The 22,661-nt window shown below is 36.0% G+C and overlaps 2 protein-coding genes across 3 annotated transcripts; one reads left to right on the top strand and one right to left on the bottom strand.

Annotated features, from left to right (window-relative positions):
* Positions 1 to 527: 527 nt before the first annotated feature.
* On the top strand, positions 528 to 6,858 carry LOC109207575 (transmembrane protein 120 homolog). The gene is made up of 10 exons (XM_019370515.1): positions 528 to 1,009; positions 1,190 to 1,268; positions 1,580 to 1,674; positions 2,303 to 2,407; positions 2,545 to 2,624; positions 2,832 to 2,922; positions 3,356 to 3,463; positions 3,858 to 3,944; positions 5,809 to 5,877; positions 6,243 to 6,858. The coding sequence occupies exons 1-10, from the start codon at positions 788 to 790 to the stop codon at positions 6,393 to 6,395; spliced, it is 1,089 nt and encodes a 362-aa protein (XP_019226060.1). The 5' UTR covers positions 528 to 787; the 3' UTR covers positions 6,396 to 6,858.
* A 2,237-nt stretch (positions 6,859 to 9,095) lies between these two features.
* LOC109207574 (membrane protein of ER body-like protein) lies at positions 9,096 to 21,503 on the bottom strand. 2 transcript variants are annotated; one of them, XM_019370513.1, is made up of 11 exons: positions 20,635 to 21,503; positions 19,076 to 19,225; positions 16,350 to 16,934; positions 15,406 to 15,546; positions 14,362 to 14,607; positions 13,623 to 14,039; positions 12,811 to 12,990; positions 11,772 to 11,960; positions 10,542 to 10,757; positions 10,078 to 10,139; positions 9,096 to 9,804 (listed from the first exon to the last, which is right to left on the bottom strand). In XM_019370513.1, the coding sequence occupies exons 1-11, from the start codon at positions 21,275 to 21,277 to the stop codon at positions 9,334 to 9,336; spliced, it is 3,300 nt and encodes a 1,099-aa protein (XP_019226058.1). In that variant the 5' UTR covers positions 21,278 to 21,503; the 3' UTR covers positions 9,096 to 9,333. The 2 variants fall into 2 exon arrangements, with proteins under 2 accessions (XP_019226058.1, XP_019226059.1); XM_019370514.1 differs by lacking the exon at positions 19,076 to 19,225.
* Between the last annotated feature and the right edge of the window lie 1,158 nt (positions 21,504 to 22,661).

Below are 22,661 nucleotides of genomic sequence, written 5' to 3'. Positions count from 1 at the left end.
AACTCTACCACCACCTTTGGTGGATCCCAAATTTTTTAAAGAAGATAGATTTTTTAGACTTGTCATGGTATTAACTATTACTCCATTTGTTTCAATTTAGATGACACACTTTCCTTATTAATCTATTCCAAAAAGTATGACATATTTCTATATTTAGAAACAATTTAACTTTAAACTTTCCATTCTACCCATTTTACTCTTAATAAGAAGCTTTTATAGTCACACAAATATTATGGCCCCACTAAGATTTTGGCCTTTAAGCTTTTAGCATCATATGTTTCAAAAAAAAAAATTCCTTAAGCTTTTTGCCAGGTCAAACTAAATCATCTAAATTAAAAGTGAGGGAGTAATATATATTTTTCTCAGAAATTACTTAAAAAGAAAAGAAAAGAATGTCACCTAATAAAGGACATTTGGGATATTATTTACACAAAATTACCCCTGAAAATGAATTAAATGCTCTTTTTTGGGAAAACAAACCAACAAAATTAAATTCACTCTTCAGCTATCGCCAGCAGACTCAGCGGTTCTCTGGCTCGCTGGCCCCATCTCTGATATATCTTTACACCTCCAATTGTGTCACCCCCTACCCCCCCCCCCCCCATAACCCTCGTTTCCCCTTTTTCTTCCCTCTTCTAGATTTCCTTTATTGCTGCGTCTTCACGGTCACCAAAATCTATTTGTATTTAATTCGAATATATATACATATTTGTATGTCACTGGATTAACGGTGGATGTGAAATAGTAGTAATATTGGACAATTGGATCGAGATTTTGGTTACCGGAGATGGGCGATTCTACGAATTCAGGGGAGCGAGATTTTGTGGGAGAAGCTTCTGGAATCGTGGAACAAGCGAAGGAATTGCAAGACGCGGCTTCTTCTTTGATCTCCCGCACCACTCGCGAAGAGGATTCGTTACGGCAGAAAGCTAAATCGCTTGATTCGAGCATCCATCAGCTCCGTTCATCTGTTCGGAAAAGCAAATTGGATTCTAATCAAGCTGAAAAAGTAATATGGGTTTTTTAGTGTTGTATTATTATTTTGTTGATTTTTTGTGCATTTATTTGTACATGCATGTTGCGTTGCTGCCCTTTGGTGCTCGTTCCACGTGTATTTTGCTATTGTTACAGTACTGCAGAGATGTGACTTATTATGTTAACCTTTTTTTTCATGCTTATTGATTTTTAGTTGGAAGACGAGTTGTTCAAAGCTAGTTATGTACTCAGCGAGGGAGATGCTGCTGCTTTTCTTCCGAGCAAATCTCATGGTGTGTTTTTTCCCATTTTTTATTATGATTACTATTTTTATTTTATGATGGTGGTGACTGGAGCACCTCGACTATTCCACCGGTACCCGCTACCTCCCACCAGCACACACAGATCGTAACTCTGCCCACCAAGGTTTAGGCAGATAAGAATAGATCACCAAGTGTTTTTTGCCTTCACTAAGATTTGAACTTATATATCATGTTTTTTCTTCCTTGTTATTATTTCTATTTGTTTGATTTACGTATTGGTATGTGTGGCCTAAATTTAAGATTGTATTGGTCGTTTTCGGTCTTGATCTGGTCAATTGCAGGAGGATTCTTGAGGATGTTTTTGGGACCAATCAATGTTCGTGCTAATAGGAAGGATGTGCAACTGAAAGTGAAAGAGGAATACAATAGTTTCAGGGTACTTTCCGAGCTTTAGTTTTTACCATCTAGCTGTGTTTAGCTTCTGCATTAGCGTGGGTGATTAGTTTCTCCAGCTTAGGAGCAGTTGATAAATCAATCTAACAAATTGATGCTCTTTTGAGAAGCTGTATTACTGTTAAAATGATTTTGGTTTGCATGTACTATCCACTTGTCAGTTGGAAATAGAAGGATAGTGAGCATGATTTGCATGCTCTATCTACTTGTCAAGAATAAATAAGAAAAGCAAAAAAGAGAAGATGGTGAACTATACGATGTTCATGTTACGCCCCTTCTGCATTGTCAGAACTTGATATTTTTCGACGCAAGCCCAACTTTTGAGAACCTTATTTTCATATGTATCGTCACTTTTTCATGTGTGCCGTGCTTGTTACTGCATGATATTTGAACTCTTTTCAAGTTATTTGTTCAAGTTCTTTCCAATGGTTGGCACTTTTGTCATAAGGGAAGAAAGATAGTGTTGCTTCTGATAGAACTTAGAAGTAGTGAACTTGAAATTGTTCCACCATTCCCACCAGTTAAAATGCAAAAATGACTTAGGATGCATAAAAAACATATGTTATGTGGAAACCTCTTTCTTGTAATTACTACATCTGATCTCTTGACAGGACAGGACAGCTTATCTATTCCTTCTTTTCCCATCTTTGCTACTAGTCTTGAGGTCTTATATTTGGGATGGATGTTTACCAGCGTTGCCAGTCCAACTTTACCAGGTAAGTACGTTTAAAAAGAGGCCTTTCTCACTCAACCTGATATCCTTTGTGGTTTTGTTTACCTATTTATTTGGTTCTCCTTTGGTGAAAAATTTACATTTGACAAACGAGTACGCTGAGCTCCTCCACGTCTTCAGGCGTGGTTGCTTTACCTCTACACAGGTTTGGCTCTGCGAGAGAACATTTTGAGAGCAAATGGAAGTGATATTCGTCCATGGTAATTGAAAAACATTCCCTATTGCGTTATGTAAATTTAACGTATGTTCTTTGTTTTATGTTTGACAAGTAAAACCCTCATTTTTGTCGTTTAAGTAACTGAAGAAGCAGAGCAATTTTAATGATTCTAAAGTTTTTTTTAACCGGCGTCATCTATTTTGAACATAAAACAGCTGATTGATTAGAAACTATGGCTGTGCTGTTGCAGGTGGATTAAACATCACTATTGTGCAATGGCTATGGCACTTATAAGTCTTACCTGGGAAATAGAAAGAGAACCTAGCTGTGCACAGAAGCAGGTCTTTGTTCATTTAAATAGTACATGCATATTTATTTAGCTACTTATCAACAAAAAGTGCACTTTTCTATAACATTTAGGGGTCGTTTGGTAGGATGCATTAGATAAAATAATGCATGCATTAGCTTTGTGTATAATAATACCTTGTTTGGTAGACATTTTGAACCTATGCATTAGTTATGCAAGCATTAGTTATACATCCTATTTGGTATTATCCTATGCATAACTAATGCATAGAAAACCATGGTGTTAGCAATGCAATGGGTTTTAATGCATGCATTAGCTTAGTTAAAGACAAAATTGTCCTTCAAAATTTATGCTTGATTAAAATATGCTAGTTATTATGTTAATGCAAGTTTAAAATAATCCAAATAGTGAGAAATAAAATTATATCTCTAGTAAATAAATAAATACTTGGCAACTGTCCTTTGCAGAGGGGTGTGCAACTGTTCCTGAAATGGGCTATCATGCAAGGTGTTGCTATGCTGCTTCAGAATAGATATCAAAGGCAAAGACTGTACACTCGCATTGCATTGGGAAAGGTACACAAAAAGCAGAATCATTAGTTTTACTGAAAAGCCCTTCGCCTGTCGTAATTTGTCCTGTTTAAATATCTATCTTGAGAAGCTTCACTAATCCTGTGCAGATAGACTATTCCTTTTTATAAGTCAAATAAATTTTAATAATAAACACCAAGATGGTTTTGGGTTACTCCAGGGCATCTAGTGCAGATAGGTTTATATATTTCTTTGCCCCTTGGGTGGGGTTAATGATAAAAATCTCCAAGGATTGACGTCAACAGTCACTCTTTTCGCTCCCTCCTGTTGAGGGAATTAGCTTTGCCTTGTGGTTGAATGAAGAAAAAAGATATTTTCACTTCCTATCGTTCGATAAACTATCCTAATTGTGGAACATTCTACTGAATTCTGATTTCAGGCCAGGAGAATGGATGTTGTATGGGGAGAGACTGCTGGAGTAGATGGTCAATTATTGTTGCTCTTCCCTGTACTATTTATCTTGCAGGTATACTGAGTTCAATTTGGCTTTCTACTAATTGCAACTACTTTTCTCTACAAATTCTGCTATTGAAGAGACTGGGCCTTTAGATTTAAGTCAAGTTGAATGATGTTAAGTTGTCCAAGAGCAGAAAATGCTACTGTAATTTGCATAGGCGAAATACATAAACGACCCCTCTAAGTTGTCCACAACGATCAAATGAACACCTCAACTGGCCTTATTACCAATTAGACACTTTTTCTCTACAGAAATGTGACCTCGTGGACACTCGAGTCAAACATATTACAAGCGTGAAACACAATCGCGCTGACGTGTAAAAAGAACCAATTATAAAATAACACGTGTATTTGAAAAAGGTAAAATAAGAAAATAGCTTTAGTTAATCAATCATCCCCCACCCCACCCCCACCCACCCAATCTTTTTTTTGTTCCCAGCTTTTCCCCAAATCCAACGCTGCAATTCTTCCCCTTACTTCTTCTTCTTCTTCTCCATATCCAAACAGATCTAGAGCCAATTTACATCTATGAAAATCCATTCGTTGCCGGAAGCCTTTTTATTTCTTCAACTACTATACCAAGCATGAGCATCTTTTACCATTCACGGATTCTCTGCCTTGTCACTAAACTTTGCCTTCTTCGACTCATCATCCTTCAAAGCAGCCTTAATTGCATCCTATGCAAGCATGCTGCAGTGCAATTTAACAGGCGGAAGGGAGATGCTTCGCTATTTTTGTATTTTTTATGGACTCCCCCATCAATTTTATTAACCAATCAGTTGCTACTATGGAGGACGCAATAGCAGAGCCACAACTAAAGGTCATGAAATCGGAGCTCCGACAAGACCAATCAGTTCCTGTTTTATCATCAACTTTAATTTGAAATTTCGCAAGCCGGAGCTCCGACAAGACCCTTACCGATGGTGGGACGTTCTTGTAAAAGGACCCAACATTTCGGGGATTATTGTAATGGTCCACCACTCTTTCATGATATAAGCGCCGCAACATGCCTCGACTCACTGATGATTGTTGCCCTAGACCCAAAATTCGATTTCCGACTTGCCTCAACATCTTTGTGATTTGCCCTAATTGAATGAATTTGGGAATTGAAGTGATAACGTTTGCATCTCCTAAAAGGAGACCGTCCACTTCGCCAGCATACTCTCCGGCGACGACACTCATTTTGCGGGCAATGACTCCATCATCCACTAAGACTGCTCCGGTTGAACAAAGTAAGGTGAATTTAGAAAGGAAAAAAAATTAATTTTGAGGGTTTCACGCGCTCAAATATGAAATAAAAGCACGCAATTTGCCATGTCAGCGTGAGGGGTCCACGAGGTCACATTTTTGTAGAGAAAAAGTGTCTAATTGGTAATAAGCCAATTAATGTGTTCATTTGATCGTTGTGGACAACTTAGAGAGGCCATTTATGTATTTTGCCTTTTGCATAATTTTGATGTACATAGTGAAATGCATGTCAATTGCTCCTCTTAGTGACTGTCTGGTTCAAGGTAACTAATGTCTATCAAGGATTCTTTTTCTCTTTAACTCATAGTGAGTTCCTGTGTGTTTTGGGCGAAGTTTCTGAATATTGAAGCAAAAACAGAATTGTCATCTGAGCTATAGCAACTAGTAACATTAGATGGGTCACAATCTGTGGCCTTTTATGACTCAAGCAAATCAACTTTTGTGGATGATATTTCTTTTCTAGACTTGAGTACATTCAACAATGTTTCAGTATACATATCAGAAGAAAAGGTCAGTTTAATTGGTTATCCCTGTGCACATAGACGTGTTCCATGAAATTTACCAATTTAGTTCTATCTTTTGAGGCTGGTCCCAAATGACTGTATGCCGTTTGTTCTTGGTGTCAGGGATTTGAAGCATATGTTGGAGTCTTGCTGCTTAAAACAGCATTCATTGGTGTTGTTTCCGAGTGGCAGGTAATATAAACTCCCTCTGTTCCAACATTGTTATCTTGTTTGCTTGGTGCAGAGGTTAAGAGAAGACAGTTTGTATAACATATTGCAAGTTGGTTAGGAGATTCTCTAATAAAATAGTTTGAGATTGTGAAAGGTGAAGTTCTAACTTACTTTTTAAACAAATTATCTTAGTTTGCTTCTATGGAAATAGAACAGTCGAGTGCAGAAATAACAATATTAGTAACTAAAATAGGTCTTCCCTTTCGTAATGTTCAAGTATATATCTTGTGTAAACTGCCATGCCAAAGAAATCCTGCTATTATGAGTGCTGGCAGCCCCTTCCTATCAATGACTAATCAGTTTCTAAAATGATGCGGTTGTGGCAGGTTGTTACCTGTGGGGTCCTTTTGATTATTATGGCAGTTGGCAATTTTGCCAACACGGTGCAGACTCTTGTGACAAAATCTCGGGTTAAAGCCAAAATGAAGAGAGGTAAAAGTAAGCAAGATCTGAAATCTGAAGGCGCCAAGAGTTTGTGATCGGACGGGTTCGTCCTGTCTATTGCCCTGGCTATGATGGATGAAGATGCTAAGTTAATCTTCCTATACTGTTTTTCGCCTTCATATGAGTAGGCCCCATAATGCATCTCTGACACTGACTTTGGATTTCAGAGGACAGTTGCAGGAAATAGTCGTGCATCCAGTTCCTCGAGGAATTATTTTGGTTTGATGTGGTTCTTTTTGTTTTAAGTTTTTGTTTGTCTCCTGTTAAAAGGTGTTATGATGAAAAGGGATCTGTCTACATTAAAAGACTTTAACCGTCAGTTATTTCCATTGTTTCTAAATTTTGGTACGTAAGCATTAACAATAATTACAAGCAGCGGATGGGCAAAGCCTCATAGGGATTTTTGCTAGAAGACTTGCTCTGACGTGTGCCTCTGTAGTTTGGTATGTATCAAATTCTGTTCAGACGAATAATGCATGTCCGGGAGTCTTTTCACGAGGATGCTTCCAACACTTTATTGACAATTACTTAAAAAAAAAACTTGATCAGGTCTGGCTTTTGTGATTTCTCTGGGTACTAAATCTTAAAATGTAAATAGCAGGTAATTAGATATATGAAACGCAGATTCTGCATGGACTTTATACAATTATTTTTCTGAGATTTATTTGGTCCAATCTTTGGTATTTTCTTCTTTTTCCATTGGTCTTCTAATATTAATAGACAGGAGAATCATTGGACCTGTGTTTAGATGATGAAGCTGATTCTGATTATTGAAATGAGTTTAATGATTGATTATGTATTAACCAATTTTATAAGAGGAAGTAGAATATGTAGGAACTGGGTCTAAAAATGATTTTAGACGTGATGACAAACTAAGAATTTAGCAGTAGTGCTTAAATCAGGCGATGAGCTTAAGATTCATCACACAGCTGATTTGGACGTTTTCTTTTCCCTTTTTGATTGTTCTCGCGTTGTCCCTGATTAAGTATACGAAAAAAGTATATGTAAAGCCCCTCAACTTTTAGTTATCTGTGACATTTTCTACCATAGATGTCACATCGATGCATGAGTTTCCACATTATCCTCTTATCCATTCTCTTCATTCGTCTACCATAAAAAATGATCATGGAGGAGAATAACTCAAACCACAATTTTTCTTCCGATAGCAAAACAAGAGTAAAGGAAAAACAAGAAATTTGAGGCTTTAACCCCCACCTATGTCTTCCCTATATCTATCCGACAACTAAAAGCTAAACGTCCGCTACTGCAGTTGTCCCTAGGAAATGACAGGAATTCTGAAGTCTGTAAGTGGCAAAAACTAAACTTATAACGGAAAAGGGCAAAAAATATCCCTAACCTGTTGAAAATGGTTTAAGAAAATGGTTTAAATTTGCCCTCCTTCCACCTATTAAGCCACAATTGCCCTTAACGTTAACTTTTGGATTGAAAATACCCCTCTTTAACAGAATTATGAGATGGCATATATGTCCTTTAATTGAATAGATGGCACTTACTTATTGGTCCAAGTGGCTATTAGACCAACCCATAAAAAACTACAACCCATTTGATTTTCTCACAGATTGTCCAAAGATTTTCAGCACTGTAAGTTTCAATTAGGATAACGGAAAGCTTGAAGTTCAATCTTCACAGAGGTACTCAAATAATGTTTTAAGTTCCAATCAACTTTAGCCAAGCAATTAACACAATTGATCTCAATAAAGAAATCCACCAGCAGAGGATTCAACAATGCCCAGTACAAGCTCCTCGAACCAAGCTTTACTCGATTCTCAGTTTCAATTCAATAGGTGTTTTCGAGTGATTTCCAACAATCGCCAAATCAGTAATACAAATTTTTATCAACCCAAGATTCGTTCTTGAGAACCTAGGAAGGAATTCGAAAATTTCAACCAACCCACTTCTAATTCAGTATAAACTTCTCAAAAACTGTAAAAATGGTGTTTTGAAACCAGAAACAACTCAAAGATTCAAAACACCCAATTGATCCCTTAACAAATTTTCGGGGTTAAAATTCAACTCAAGCTTTCAGATCGTTCAACAATGGCAATCCAAAATTTTCTGGCGCAAATTCAATTCCAACAACTAGTATTGGCAGAAATCAAATTAAAATGATTTCGCAGCCTTAATAATGAACAAACTTAAAAAAAATTACACAAATTTATAATCTGTTCGTTCTCCGTTTCTTCAATGTTTTGCTTTTTACGACTGAGTGGATTCAGGCGATGTCGTCCTTGTCTGAAGCTGCAATTTTTGATTAAAACTAGCGCAAATAAGCTCCATCCTATTCTATAGATAAGCTCGTCTAAGCTTCTTCATCCTATAAAAATGGCGGATTCTTCGAAACCCAGTTCCAACAATCGCCAAACTCATGGTAAACAACTTGGACCAATAAATAAGTGCCATCTATTCAATTAAAGGACACATATGCCATCTCATAATTCTGTTAAAGAGGGGGTATTTTCAATCCAAAAGTTAACGTTAAGGACAATTATGGCTTAATAGGTGGAAGGAGGGCAAATTTAAACCATTTTCAATAGGTTAGGGGTATTTTTTGCCCTTTTCCGAACTTATAATCCCAAAGAGAAGATTCCAAGGGTAAACCAAAAGGATTTGAAGGATAGGGCTTATGAGCAATCTTAGTTGATTGGTTGGGGTTAATGTTATTTCATAAGAAATACGGAATCTACTGTATATCAATCATTTGATAAAGCAAGAGATGACTATGTAAAAAAACTTTATTTCAATTTACTCAAAGAAATGTTATAAATCTGATATTCCCTTTCATTTTACAGTCAGACCAGGGTTTCTATTTCTTCCATTCGCCGACAACTAAACTTAAAATAACAGTGGAGGAGCATGTGTACAGGCTAAAGCTAAACAAAAATGCCAAAGGAAGGGAATCACGAAGAGTTAACTAGAGGATATTCCGGGAGGTTACAGCCTTACAGGTATTCATCATAAGGACGCCCATGCTCCTCCAGAGCCTGGTATCTCTGGTAGGAGCAGGTTTACTGTTGAACTCGGCTGGAAAAAACCAAGTTTTTCCAGCAGTCTTTTGAATAATATACCTGCTGCATAAGACACACCCGAAACAGTGAACCCCAAAATAATGTAAGTAGCTATAGTTTTGAAGTAAGGTTTGGGTGCTCTCTGAACATAAGCCTTTCCAATTGCCAGCATTAAGATGCATACAAGCGAAGCTGCAGCAACTGCCACGATTTTGAATTCCCTGTCATCACTCTTGCGGAATGAGAAGCCGAAGACTATTGGAGGCACTAGTCCAATTATGATATATGATAGTACAGCAACTACGGCATGCATTGTGAAGTTTTCTCTCCGGCCTAGTAGTTGTCGATACCTATCCACATGTGTCTCCATTATCTGGTTGCTGGCTTGCTCATAACGATCTCTTTTCAACTCCCAAATCTGCAAGTTTATGAAGTCAGCAAGAGATAGAGTAAATTGAACTGAAAGCACGAGGAATAAAAACTACCCCAACTGATTGACTGATTTGAGTTAATTTTAAGTGATCAAGAAAACATGGCATCTAACTGTGGATACATACAGCTTCCCCCATCTATAGCTTCAAGTTATCATGGTTTTTATGCGCCGTAGCTAGTGGCTAATTATTTTAAGGAGAGCACTGGTCTCTCTACGTAAATTATTCGTTATGATCACAAAATGCTAAAGTCAACTTACATTGTGGAAAATGATGAAAAGTCCACCAATCAGATTAGCCATTCCCAGTACTAAAATGTTCACTGCAGTAGACATAATGATACCATCAAAACCAGAAAGTTTAAAAGATGAAGTAGGGAGCCAGATCTTTTTATAAAAGTGGCCTTTTCCTCAAATAATTTCAAGATATTCAAGAAAATGGAATACATCCATTGCATAATCAAATTGTAACTGATTGCATAAGTCACTTAGAAATTTTTGAATTAGCCTAAAATCAAATTGTACTATTAATCCATATAAAAAAGATATTTTCCTGCCTAACTTGTTGAAGGGACGATTGCTACACCAGACGAGGATAAATGAATAAGTACTTGCAAAAATTCAGATAAAGCATCAGCTTAAGTAATTAACTATGTTATGGATGATTGAAACAAGATAAGAACTCTTCTCTTGTCCAAATATTATAGAAAGATATGTACTCTTACATGTAGTTGTGTCGCCACCAGCTGCAGATGATACAACACTTAAGCTTGTAATTGACTCAGCTAAACCCCCAAATATAATGCTTTTAATGATCTCAATTCTGTAACCTTCTGCAGCATCAGTTCCTTGTCGTTCAACAAAATGGATTTGAGTATCTTGATTTGGTGAAGTTTCTGTAGTTTCATGCCCTGCTTCCACAGTTATAACTGTATCCTTGCCTGTCACACAATTGAATCAAGAAAATTAAGCTACACAAAACCCCCTTTTACAAATTAGCACTGCAGAGAATATACGCTATCATCTTTATTCAATATCTCTTCAGCATAAATTATTCAACACAAAGGGTGTGTTTGGTATGACGGAAAATATTTTTCGGAAAATGTTTTCCCATTTTTCACTGTTTGGTTCAAAATAGTTTGGAAAATATTTTCCTAGAAATCACATTTTCCTGAAATTGGAGGAAAATGATTTCCCTAGAAAAAGTTAGGAAAATATTTTCCAAAAACTCCATCTACCCTTACATCTAACCCCAACCCCCTCCCCTTCTCTCCCCTACCCCACCTCTCCCAACCCCTCTCTCCAAAAGTCTTTTTTTTCCTTTTCAGATTTCAGTTTTTTTTCTTTTCCGTCACCACCCACCTTCGCTAAACCCCCCCCCCCCCCCATTTTTTTTTGTAATTTTTCTCTACAGCATCCCAGACCCCCCAGAATACTCTTGAGAAGTTATTTTTTCTTAATTTGCGAACCAAACACCGGAAATTGAATAAGATTACTACTTGTTTTCTTGGAAAACATTTTCTACGGAAAACATTTTCCGTTATACCAAACACACCCAAAGCACAATAATTCTACAGGCCTAGTTTCTTCTTTAAGCAAGGTACTGATAGCGAAGGTTCAGCATCTAAGTATAGGCTGTGGTTGGCAGCCCAAGCATTTTGGTTGAACAGGTATATGGTAGAAAATGATACCTCAGGTAATTTCATTTTTAATATTTTTGATCAACTTTCCCTAATGAATTTTACAAACAAAAAGTAATGGTTCCATGGTTAATAGCGCTTCAACCATTTTACTTACTATTTCATCAACACATCTTTAGGGGAGAGCTTATTAGGAAGCTTACAAATGCCGGAGAGGGTAATAAAAAAGTGTTCTGAGAGTATTTGATCCCTAATTGCAACCAGATTTATCTAGTCACCATAGAATATTAGAATGAAGAAAAGCCTAGTGTTTACCTGCAATGCCATTTGCAGCTGCTTCCACAGAAATGTTGGTGATGTTAACTGGTGCATCGTGAATTGATAAAGCATCCTTTACCGATGAAAATAAAGCATCCTTATCAACATTTAAAGGCTGCTTCGAGTGGATCTCAAATTTGGTCTTTGTGATGGTATGTTGAGAAATTTCATAAGGATCCGAACCATCTGTCAATGCAAGGGTGACATAATACTTGGAAGCAAAGTAATGACAAATGCCAAAGCGATCAAATCAAACATTAGTAAGGCAGCACAAGGCAAAAAACTTTTCTTGAGCTAACACCACAATACTGCCGAAGACAACTTGATTCAAAACCAGTGTTTGCATATAAATGAGTGGCGCTCTTTGAGTAACAAAAATTCCAAGAGTACAACGGGTTAATACCTAACTTCCTACTAAGGCACATTGGAAATTAAAGCTTCAGGTACCAATTATACACTCGTTCAAGAGATTACTTATTTCAGCTAAACCAATCTGGAACTTCATTTTCAAAGTAACCAATCGGGATTTTGCTGAAGGGTAGCTTTGGAGCAATGGTAAAATTGTCTCCGTGACCTATAGGTCACGATTCAAGCTGTGGAATCAGCCACTAATGTGCGGCCCTTCCCCGAACCCTGTGGAACGCGGGATGCTTCCTACACCGGCTGCCCTTTAATCAGGATTTTGCTATACCTAACTCTTTGCTTGATATGCATTGGAGGAAAATCTTTTGATAAAGATGATTTAGTTCATAAATGGGAAAAATACAACTTCCTTTCTGGGTTCGGATATTACTCCAATTTTTAGCTCAGTATTGATAAATATGCACTCCCGGAAACAGCCTCTCTACCCCTCCGGGGTAGGGGTAAGGTGTGCGTACACTCTACCCTCCCCAAACCCCACTATTGGGATTATTACTGGGCTGTTGTTGTTGTTGTTTTATTGATAAATATGCAAGTAACTTTTAGAAGTCAAAAGGTATAACAGTTTGAAATAAGCTTGCATTAACCAGAACTAGGAGGAGGTTTAGTTACATACCTTTATTACTAAGTTGAAAATTATTGCCATTGTTTTCCACCGGAGACTCAGAGGGAAGCATGGCATTGATATTTTGCTCGTGTGCTTGAGGGATTTCTGTCGAAAACTTGGGTTTCCCATTTCCATCTAAGCCATTGAGTGCAAAAGCTGTGGTTGCTGAAGACAGAAAGGACTCATTATCTGCACATTCACATGAAGCCATGTCTGAGCTGAATCCAGTTATGATTATTAATTTTAGAATCAACAGGGCATTATGATTATATCAATGTTATAAAACGCATATGATACACATCATCAACCTCTCGTACTATCCCTGTTCTCGATTTGTCTTATGAGCAACAAAGTAAAGAGGATCTTTTTCGTTTTCCAAATATAAAACAAACAGAAAGAAAAAATTTCTTCGGGAGTGTAGGGCTAGGTGATAATTAAACATTGCCCCTAAAGGAAATGCACCCCGAGTGAAGATAACAAATTTATTTTTTAAAATGTAATGAAAACATTATTAAAGAATAGCTCCCAAAGAATGCAACAATGAGTAGGACAACTATTTGCAATATGCATCTCAGTACAATAGCTACATGCGAAAATAACATTTATCTTAAAGGACTATCAACTGCCCGCTGCAATAGTTAAGGGAAGTTGAGGTAAATCATCTTCTTTTTTCTTTTTTCCATAAGGAAGGTTGAGGTAATTCTTAAAATTTTAAGAGGACAAGGCATTACATGTTCTCAGTTGAAGTTAGCATGACCAGACAGACATTGTTTTTCAGTTAACTCTACTTAATAGAGAGAAGTTCATACTAGAAACACTACCTGGACCTTTATTTAGAAACGTCATATCAGATTTTAACTCAGTCTCTGATTTCTCAATAATTAGAGACTCCTCCTTTGTTGAAGTTATCATCACATCAGATTTTAACTCGGTCTCTGATTTCTCAATAGTTAGAGACTCCTCCTTTGTTGAAGTTATCATCACATCAGATTTTAACTCAGTCCCTGATTTCTCAATAGTTAGAGACTCCTCCTTTGTTGAAGTTATCAGAACCTTTGATCCAGTTTGTTGAGATGCTGGCAGACTCTCCTGCGCAAGATTTCCATTACTAACTTGAATTCTGCCAGCAGTTCTTAACAGCTCATCATTCCTATCATTTCCTCCAACTTTCTCAGAAGAGGCTGCAACATTTGGCAGATTAAGGATCCCTTCCTCAAAGATGTCGAAGACAGAACCTCCTGCACAGGAGAAAACAATGTTATAAAGAAGAAGGTGCTGGAACATGCACCAAGGAGCAGAAAGATCTGAGGGCAAATCAGTAATTAGATATGATGAAAAATTGGATCACTAAACTTGTCTATTCATCCAAATTATGAACCGCCAACATGCTTTTGGACTTGATCACTAGCAAAGGCTATTTCTTTGACTACCTATGGAAAGCAGAAGTCTCCCATTTTACGTACTCACAGTCACAATTTTACTTTACATCAGCTATTTCATGTTTTCAGTTAGATCACTACTTCGTGGTAATGAGAACAAAGGTGAAAATCTTTACTGCACCTGCTTGACTCTTTGTTGCATTCTCTGATTTACCCACTGTATCAATCGCCATTTTCCCCTTCATTTTTGCATCTTGGTTCTCTGATCCTAAAATTTTCCCTCCAGCTTCCTGAGTTTCACTGCTGGAATATGCAGGCGGGGCTGATTCCCTAATCACTAAGGGCTTGGCACTCTGATCTTTGAAATTATCTGATGGCGTAAGTACTCCGGCATCATTTTTCACTGCATTTGCCCCAATACCACTTCCTGCATGAGAAACTCCATCAGTTTAACAACATGAAGATAGTCTTTAGCTGTTTCTTTACATTATAAAGGTGTAGTTCTGATATTCTCCCCCTCCAAGCAATGCAATGATCAGAACTGACCAAAAGTCCATCCTATTGCATTACACTGAGCATGTTATCTGGAAACCTCTTTCTAGCTAGGAGTTTTAGCTTCTATGGGATGTATGCAATATGTGACACCGAACTAAAATACACCCTCATAACCATTTCATTGTCGACTCTGGATATTTATTTTAACAATGGGAGAAAGTAGAGTTATGAGTTATCAGCTCTAAAAATATTACCTCATTTATGCGACGAGGTTTTTTTCTAAGGTTTGTATCATGGAAAAAAGAAAACCAGTACCAAGAAGGTACTGTAGCTACAGAAAAGTAAACTAAAATAAGCTGGATTCTCCTTTTCTATGTCTTTAGCGCATCTAAAGAATCAACCACTGACTCTGTCATTTACATCATCCCCTTTCCCCCAATACTTTAAATCTCTATTTTACAATTGAAACGCTTCCTATATGAAGGTATTGCTTTACAGTCAATCAACTACAGCTCTAAAACTTACCACACTTGTACGGAAGTTCATCTTAGTACATGTTGGCAGTTAACATAATATCCCATTTTTTCTGAATGACTGAATAAATTTTGTGGATAGATCCTTATCAAAAGAAAAAATTGCGGATAGATTCTACTTTGTAGAGTTGGGATTTATAATGCTCGTTAGGTAAACAAAACTGGAAAAAGAAAAATAGAAGTAGAAAACTAAGTACCTTGCTCAACTGATGCTTTTCCCTTATCTGATGCAAAGATAGAGGAGAACCAATTTTTGTTCGTCGTAGGTATCTGTTCACCTTTGACATTTTGTTTATCACCTTTCTCTCCATAAAATCGGAACAGCTTTAATCCATTCCCTGAAAGTTTGGAAAAAGGGTTATTTTCTTCTTTGACCTCGGTCACAAATAACAAAAATTTCACATGCAATCTTGAACTTGTTAGAGCTTATTTGCTGAGTACCAACCACAGTCTGTCCCGACAGAATGCAACAAACTGATAATAAAATACAGCTTTTTTTTTGAATGGTAATTCTTGCAAACTATAAAATATTGGGAAGATTGTCTTACATATATAAGCACATGCGTTAAGGAGAAAAATCATTTCTTCTTCGACATCTCAAAAAAGAAAAACATCTTAATTTCCACTTAAAGATATTTCTAACGCCAACTTTCGCTATGTCATTCAAAGATCTTGCAATAATATAATAGTATCTGCTATTACAAGATATGATCGCAAGTTTCTGGAACTCTTCTAGTAATAGAAGAGTATAATTCATTTTAACAGTATATCAGCTAATCCCAAGTTTCTTTAGTTTTTCTCCATTCTTCATTCTTCCCCTCAACCCTTCCCCCCAAAAAAAGAAGTTTCAATCGGTTTTCATGAGTCCTGAAGGAAAGAAGATGACGTCATTTCCATTATATAGCTACAAACAGAAGTAGTAAACTACAGACTTATTTTAGCTGCTAGTGATCCTGCTAGACTACCAAACAAGGGATAACTCTGAAATGACAGTATACAAAGACATTTGATCATAAGGAAATTTGGACCAAGGTATATTCATGTCACTGCACATGAAACAGCTTCCCATAAACTGCAGTGTGATGGCAAAAAAAAAAGACCAGATTTTATGTTAACTTTCAAGGTAATGAAAGATCCGTACCTGTTGGAATAAAAAAGCTGAAGCATGATAGGCATCTGAATATCTCTGGCTCTCTATCAGGCTGGTTATCATCCACTGCCAATTGTGGAGTACCATCAAGAGAAGTGTCGGCTCGATCGCGTACTTGATCACTAGTTGCCTGTGCATGACTAGCATCCACTTTGTAGTCAACTACACTTTCGAGTTTGTTACGCTTGACATCATCACCAGAAATTCGAATCTTTCGTTTTCTTTTACGAAGAATAACCCTCCTAGTAATGCACGACTTGCAATTAGGACAATAAAGATCATGAGTATTCTGCTTCTGAAGTACATTCTCAACATCATAATCTTTTACATCAGTGTCACTGTCATTTATCAGGTCAGTGTCTGCGCTTTCTATTTCTTCAATGGATGTGGACTTGTGAACTATACTGTGATCTTCTGAAAGATATTTGGACGGCTGAGCACCTGAATTTGACAAGTTGTCACTCTTCAAATATCCATTAAGTTGAATGTCTAGAACAGCACTCTCCTGAACTTCTTCATCTACTGGATTTTTATCAATCTTCTCCTTTATGAAAGGTGTAGAAGTGAAGTTACTATCTGCATTCATATGAGAGAATTCAACTCGTCACTTCAAATGACTTTGCCAAATCTCAAAATCTAGACAGTAGCACAAACGTGAATCTGAAAGTCAGCTTGAAAAACAAGTTCAACGATAAATCAGGAAGAAAACTTTTAGAATTCTGCCATTGACAAGAGAAAGCTAGTTATAATGCTGAAGTTTAACTGAAGTTCATCGAATTTGCTAAGCTGAAAACTAATATCATAATCAATCACTTAATTGGGAGTTAAAAAATAAATTCATTTAGGATAAAGCATAGTACTGGAGAAACAGAATACATGGAGACCGACAACCTTAGAACTGAAACCATAACCCCGCTTGCCCCATGTAATGGGGTCAGGTAAATGATTTCTTTCTTTATGCTCTTTCTATTTTCCCTTTTTGATTTTGTCAATGTCAACTTGTAAGCTTCATCCTAGCGTAAACTTTTATACTCCATGTTGTTAGGATTTTGCCCTGAATTTCTAATCTATTAGGACTCTCTTTCTCGAAGGAATGGAAAAAGACTTTTAAAAGGATTAAATCTTCTTAATATGTCTTACCTTTTCTTGGAAGACAAGAATTGCACATCTATAAATTAAGGATCTCTGCTTCTCACAAGAGCACAAAAAAAAAATATCCACAATGTAGTCATTAAAGAGTTTTGTTTAAGGGGAGATTTTTCTCTCGATAGTTTTTCTTCTTTTATATTAGTTTTATCATATGTAGATCAAATTGACCAAACCACTATAAACTATTATACTTAGTTTAGTATATTTTTCTTTTGTCGTCTGATTTACAACCAAGCTTTGTATTGTTAGTTTCCGCATGCACCATGTTATTTCGATCCCAATAAGTGGTATCAGAGCCAATGGTTCAGAGTCAACGTTTGAACGAGGTTGAAGACAGATTCAATGCGTGTTTAAATCAAGACGATAATAAAGATTTATTATGATGCTACGTGTGGAGATAAATTTACAATTACAATTGTATTCAAAACGTCTGCTGTTGCATCTTTATTGGAATAAAAACTCTTTTTAACCTATATTTTTGGCCACTTTTAACCAATGCCAGTTTTAAGTCATGCCTACTTGCAACGCATGAGTTCCAATGCCAGTTTTAACTCACGCTTCTTTTTAATGCATGAGCTTCTTTTACCCATGTTTATTCTTAACACGTGAGCTCCTTTTAACCCATACTTGGGCTTCTTTTAACCAATACTAAGATTTTCAACCTATACCGATTTTTAATCATGGCAAGCAGCATCGATGAAGATTATGTGAAGAAGGTGAATCAACTTTATCAAGAAAATTCAGGCCAAGGGGAGATTGTTAGGATTTTGCCTTGAATTTCTAATCTATTAGGACTCTCTTTCTTGAAGGAATGGAAAAAGACTTCTATAAGGATTAAATCTTCTTAATATGTCTTATCCTTTTCCTGGAAGACAAGAATTACACATCTATAAATTAAGGATCTCTGCTTCTCACAAGAGCACAAAAAAAATATCCACAATGTAGTCATTAAAGAGTTTTGTTTAAGGGGAGACTTTTCTCTCGATAGTTTTTCTTCTTTTATATTAGTTTTATCATATGTAGATCAATTGACCAAACCATTATAAACTATTATACTTAGTTTAGTATATTTTTCTTTTGTCGTCTGATTTACAACCAAGCTTTGTATTGTTAGTTTCCGCATGCACCATGTTATTTCGATCCCAACACATGTAGCAACTTAAATGCTCTTGTGCGAAACATGGCATCCATATCACATTATCAGTATGCCAGACACCAATTTCTTTTTTTATTATCGGTAAGCCAGACACCCACTTTTTTTTACCCCCAATTCCATGTTCTACCCTTTGCAGTGCAAAAGTTACTAAAATAATGGCTATTGCGATGCAAATGTACAGGTAAAATGGCCTGAAACCATAAGGAGCAAGGGAAAAATGGATTTACTTATAACATTTGTTTGCAGCCTATTATGTAGCATTTACGGATATTAGGACCATTCATCACACTGAAAGTAGATTCTGAGATCTTGCTCTACTCCTTAAATTTCCATAGAAACTGTTCTCTTAATTGACAACATCACTTTTCTACCAGTCATGGTTGTTTCCCTAAAAATCAATGGGTCAACTAACCTTCACTTCCAAAACTGAATAAAAGTCCCCTCTGATCAAACATTGGGTAATTCATCAGCTTATGCAAGTGGCCCCTAGGAATCTTTGTCCAATCAATACTTATGCTTTTGCCTTGAAAAGTCCAACAGCAGACTCGACACTTCCATATTCCTTCAATCAAACAGAAAATATGATTGCAAAAATTGCATTGTTGTGCCTAATGCATGAGGAGAACGAGGATGATTCATCTATGTGGTTCAAAACACAAGGGTAGATGTTATTTTAAACACTTCGTAGTGGACTACTGGTGGATTTCTATACGTACAAGAACATACATAATCAGTCACTTGAAAATAACATCCAGTTCTTGCTAGCAGATGAACAAAAGCAGTGTAGTACTTCTAATGCTGAGTCAATATCTTATTCGGCAAAACTGAATATAAATACGTCACTGAAGGATCCCATAAAGTTGAACATGTTTGACTGTAGACAGCATCTGATCAAATGTCCAAAAGGAAGTATCGCAGTTAAAGAAAGTCTAATGCTTACTCATACTTCACTCAAGCACCCCAGCTGCAAGAGTCTGCAGAGCTGCCGTTAAATGTACACTTTGTACAACTATAGTCTTAATGTAAGAACGCCTTCTCTCATTTGCAGTGATTATGGATTTGGATCTACAAACATGAGTCCTTGTGACATTGGAGAGTTTTAGCTGCTTTAGAGGCATTAACAATATGCTCTTTTGGTCTCAATGGAACTCCCCAATTGAATAGTTATCAACTTTTCCAAACATGCCTTAGCTAATTCTACTCGTCAGTCACACCTAATCTATTACAGTATTCCTTTATATAAAATATTCGTTGAGTCAAACATTGATCACCAATGGATTAACTTTTCAGGTCTAACCATTAAAAAGAATAGTAGAATACTGAATTCTTCAAATTTCCCCGGGAAAATGTGTCCTTTTTAAGGGATCTAGATGGTAGTTAATCTCAGAAAGATTCCACACAACAAAGATGTTGACGATTAGACGGTATATGGCAAAAAAATAAGAAAAAAGAAACAAATAACCTGTAAAAGATGTGTCTAGAATTAAACCTAAAGATAAGCAATAAAATCATTCCAACTTCATAAGTCTAAAGAAAATACAAAGACCATCACCTCAAAAGTAAGAATCAAGAAGAGAGTCAAGAGACTGAAATGTGCACAACCTCAAATTGCAAAGCAGACTTATCCTTGAGAAAATTTAACCTCAATACCATAAATCTTACTAGAGTGAAACCTTTATGGTGTATATTTACACACACAAACAAATAAACAAACAAACATATGTATCAAGAGAAAGGGGCCCTTTTGCAGTAAAGAAGGAAATAGTTTGAGACAGGTAGGGTAAGACATAGAAGGAGTGGGGTTGAGAGGAGTTATTTTTATCTCTCCCTTAAAAAAACTGTAAACTTTACCCTACAAAATCAATGAAGAAATGTACATACACAGATCTCAAGATAGCAGAGTCAGCAGAGAATTTCACAAAAGATATAAGTACAAAAAAAGGTCAAACAGTTGGTGTAACAAGTATATACCTTCATCTTTGTCATAATAAACAGAATGGCCTGATTTGAAGGGCCCTTCTTCAGTCCCATTAGTTGATGTCACAAGATGCTGTTTTGACTCTTCTTTAGCTTCAGTTCCCTCTTCAGCTTCAACCCTATTATTTGAAGCTACAACCTGCTGAATTGACTCTTCTTTTTGTTCTTTTCCTTCTTCAACTTCAACTCCATTATTGGAATCTGAAAACTGCTCCTCTGATCTTTCTTGTTCATTATCAAGATCAGACATTTCAGTCCCATTAGCTAAAGTCACAAACTGCTTTTCTAACTCTTCTTTAGCTTCAGTTGTTCCCTCTTCAACCCCATTATTTGAGGCTAAAACCTGCTCAACTGACACTTCTTTTGGTTCTGTTTCCTCTTCAACTTCAACCCCATAACTGGAATTTAGAAGTTTCTCCTTTGAACTTTCTTGTACATCACCAAGATCAGATTTTTCTGTTCCATTAGTGAACTTTAAAGAAGAATTTGTGTGCCCATTTGTCTGAATTTTCCCATTGGTTAATTCTTTAGTAGCTTTAGAGCTTCTTACTTGAAGACCCACTAATTCTTCTTCTTCTTCTTCTTCTTCTGCTAGTTCCACCTCATTTTGCTCCCATTTCAAATCTTCTTTCTCCATTATTCAACCCCACTAAGCCTTCACTTTCTCCCTTTGGTCCTTAGCCAATCCCCTGACTGCTATATTTATAGTCTTACTATAAATAAATAAATAAAAGATAATGTTGAAATACAAGTATGTAGAGAGGAGTAAATGAGGCACTGAATGCAAGTACCAGATTACAAGATAGTGTATTTTAGTATTATTTTATTTTTCATGTAGTCTCGACTCTTGAGCCAAGTTGAGGCAGATGATGAGATTGAGAGTGACTTATCTCATTATCTCCAAGATGGAGTCTTACCTACCCTCTAACTTTAGAGATACAAGTAATAATAATTATGTGAAATGCAAATATAAAAATGGACTAGTGCTACATTAAGTTAAAACTGCAATTCTTGAAAATCATACTTGTAGCTCCGTCTGCATCTTAGTTGTCAACATCAGGATTAACGGCTCATGTCTCACATGCTTGTATTTTAAATTAATGTAACTTTCTGGCATTTTGTTCACTAGTGCGTTGGTCTATTATTGCACTTCTTTCTTCTTCTTTTTTTTAAATTATTTTTTTCTTTTCGAGGAGTTGAAAGAGAAAAGGAGAGAAAAATCATTATGGATCAAAACTTTACTTTAAATATTTTAAAGAGAATCCTCTATAAGTGATTCCTTACCGTCTGTTTGGAAAGCCACCCTATAATTGAAATTGGTATAATTACACAGCTTAATTACACAGTTGTGTAATTTCGACGAACTGTTTATTTCTTATAGTATAATTACAGTGTAATTACAAGTTTACTATTTGATAGTACAAGTGTAATTACACAGTTAGATCAAATTTTAAATGAAGTAATTATCAAAACTTATAAATTAATATAATAAATATATGGCTATAAATTTTTATAAGTATAAATGATATTATATTTGGAATTTAAGATGTATATTTTTTCGTAAATATACATTAATTAGTAATCGTATAATTATAATTAAGATTGTAAAACTAATTTATATATATATTTTTTTTAAATTAATAATATTTAGTTTAGATACTTACAAAACCTACTAATAATATACGTTTTGTAAGAATATCATGGAATTCATGATTGATAAAATAAATTAATATTTATAAATATAGACATAACATTATTCAAATGTTTGACAAAACTAATCTATCAATTCTAACTAAAAAATGAACAACATGCAATGTGAGCCAATACTACTAAAACAAGTAAATTGGAACCATGAATATAACACAATTCAAAAAAAAAAAAAAAATAGTTTAACATATGTCAAATTCCAACATAATAAGAGTAAGTCCCACTGCAACTTAAGATTAGAAATATGATAAGTTTATAACCACATTCAACAACGGAATTCCACTTTATTTGCATCATTCATTATATGCCAAGTT

The sequence above is a fragment of the Nicotiana attenuata genome, unplaced genomic scaffold (genome assembly GCF_001879085.1).
Source record: "Nicotiana attenuata strain UT unplaced genomic scaffold, NIATTr2, whole genome shotgun sequence".
Lineage (NCBI taxonomy): Eukaryota > Viridiplantae > Streptophyta > Magnoliopsida > Solanales > Solanaceae > Nicotiana > Nicotiana attenuata.
Note: the sequence above shows the minus strand (reverse complement) of the source record. Positions and strands in the feature narration are given on the sequence as shown.

Coding starts and splice junctions, on each gene's coding strand:
- LOC109207575 (XM_019370515.1), top strand. CDS start 788: ATGGGCGATTCTACGAATTCAGGGGAGCGAGATTTTGTGGGAGAAGCT. Junction 2,408..2,544: donor TGCCAGTCCAACTTTACCAG/GTAAGTACGTTT, acceptor CCACGTCTTCAG/GCGTGGTTGCTTTACCTCTA. Junction 3,945..5,808: donor CTGTACTATTTATCTTGCAG/GTATACTGAGTT, acceptor TCTTGGTGTCAG/GGATTTGAAGCATATGTTGG.
- LOC109207574 (XM_019370513.1), bottom strand. CDS start 21,277: ATGGAGAAAGAAGATTTGAAATGGGAGCAAAATGAGGTGGAACTAGCA. Junction 10,758..11,771: donor AGCTGCAAATGGCATTGCAG/GTAAACACTAGG, acceptor ATTGTGTGACAG/GCAAGGATACAGTTATAACT. Junction 10,140..10,541: donor TGGTGGCGACACAACTACAT/GTAAGAGTACAT, acceptor TGTCTACTGCAG/TGAACATTTTAGTACTGGGA.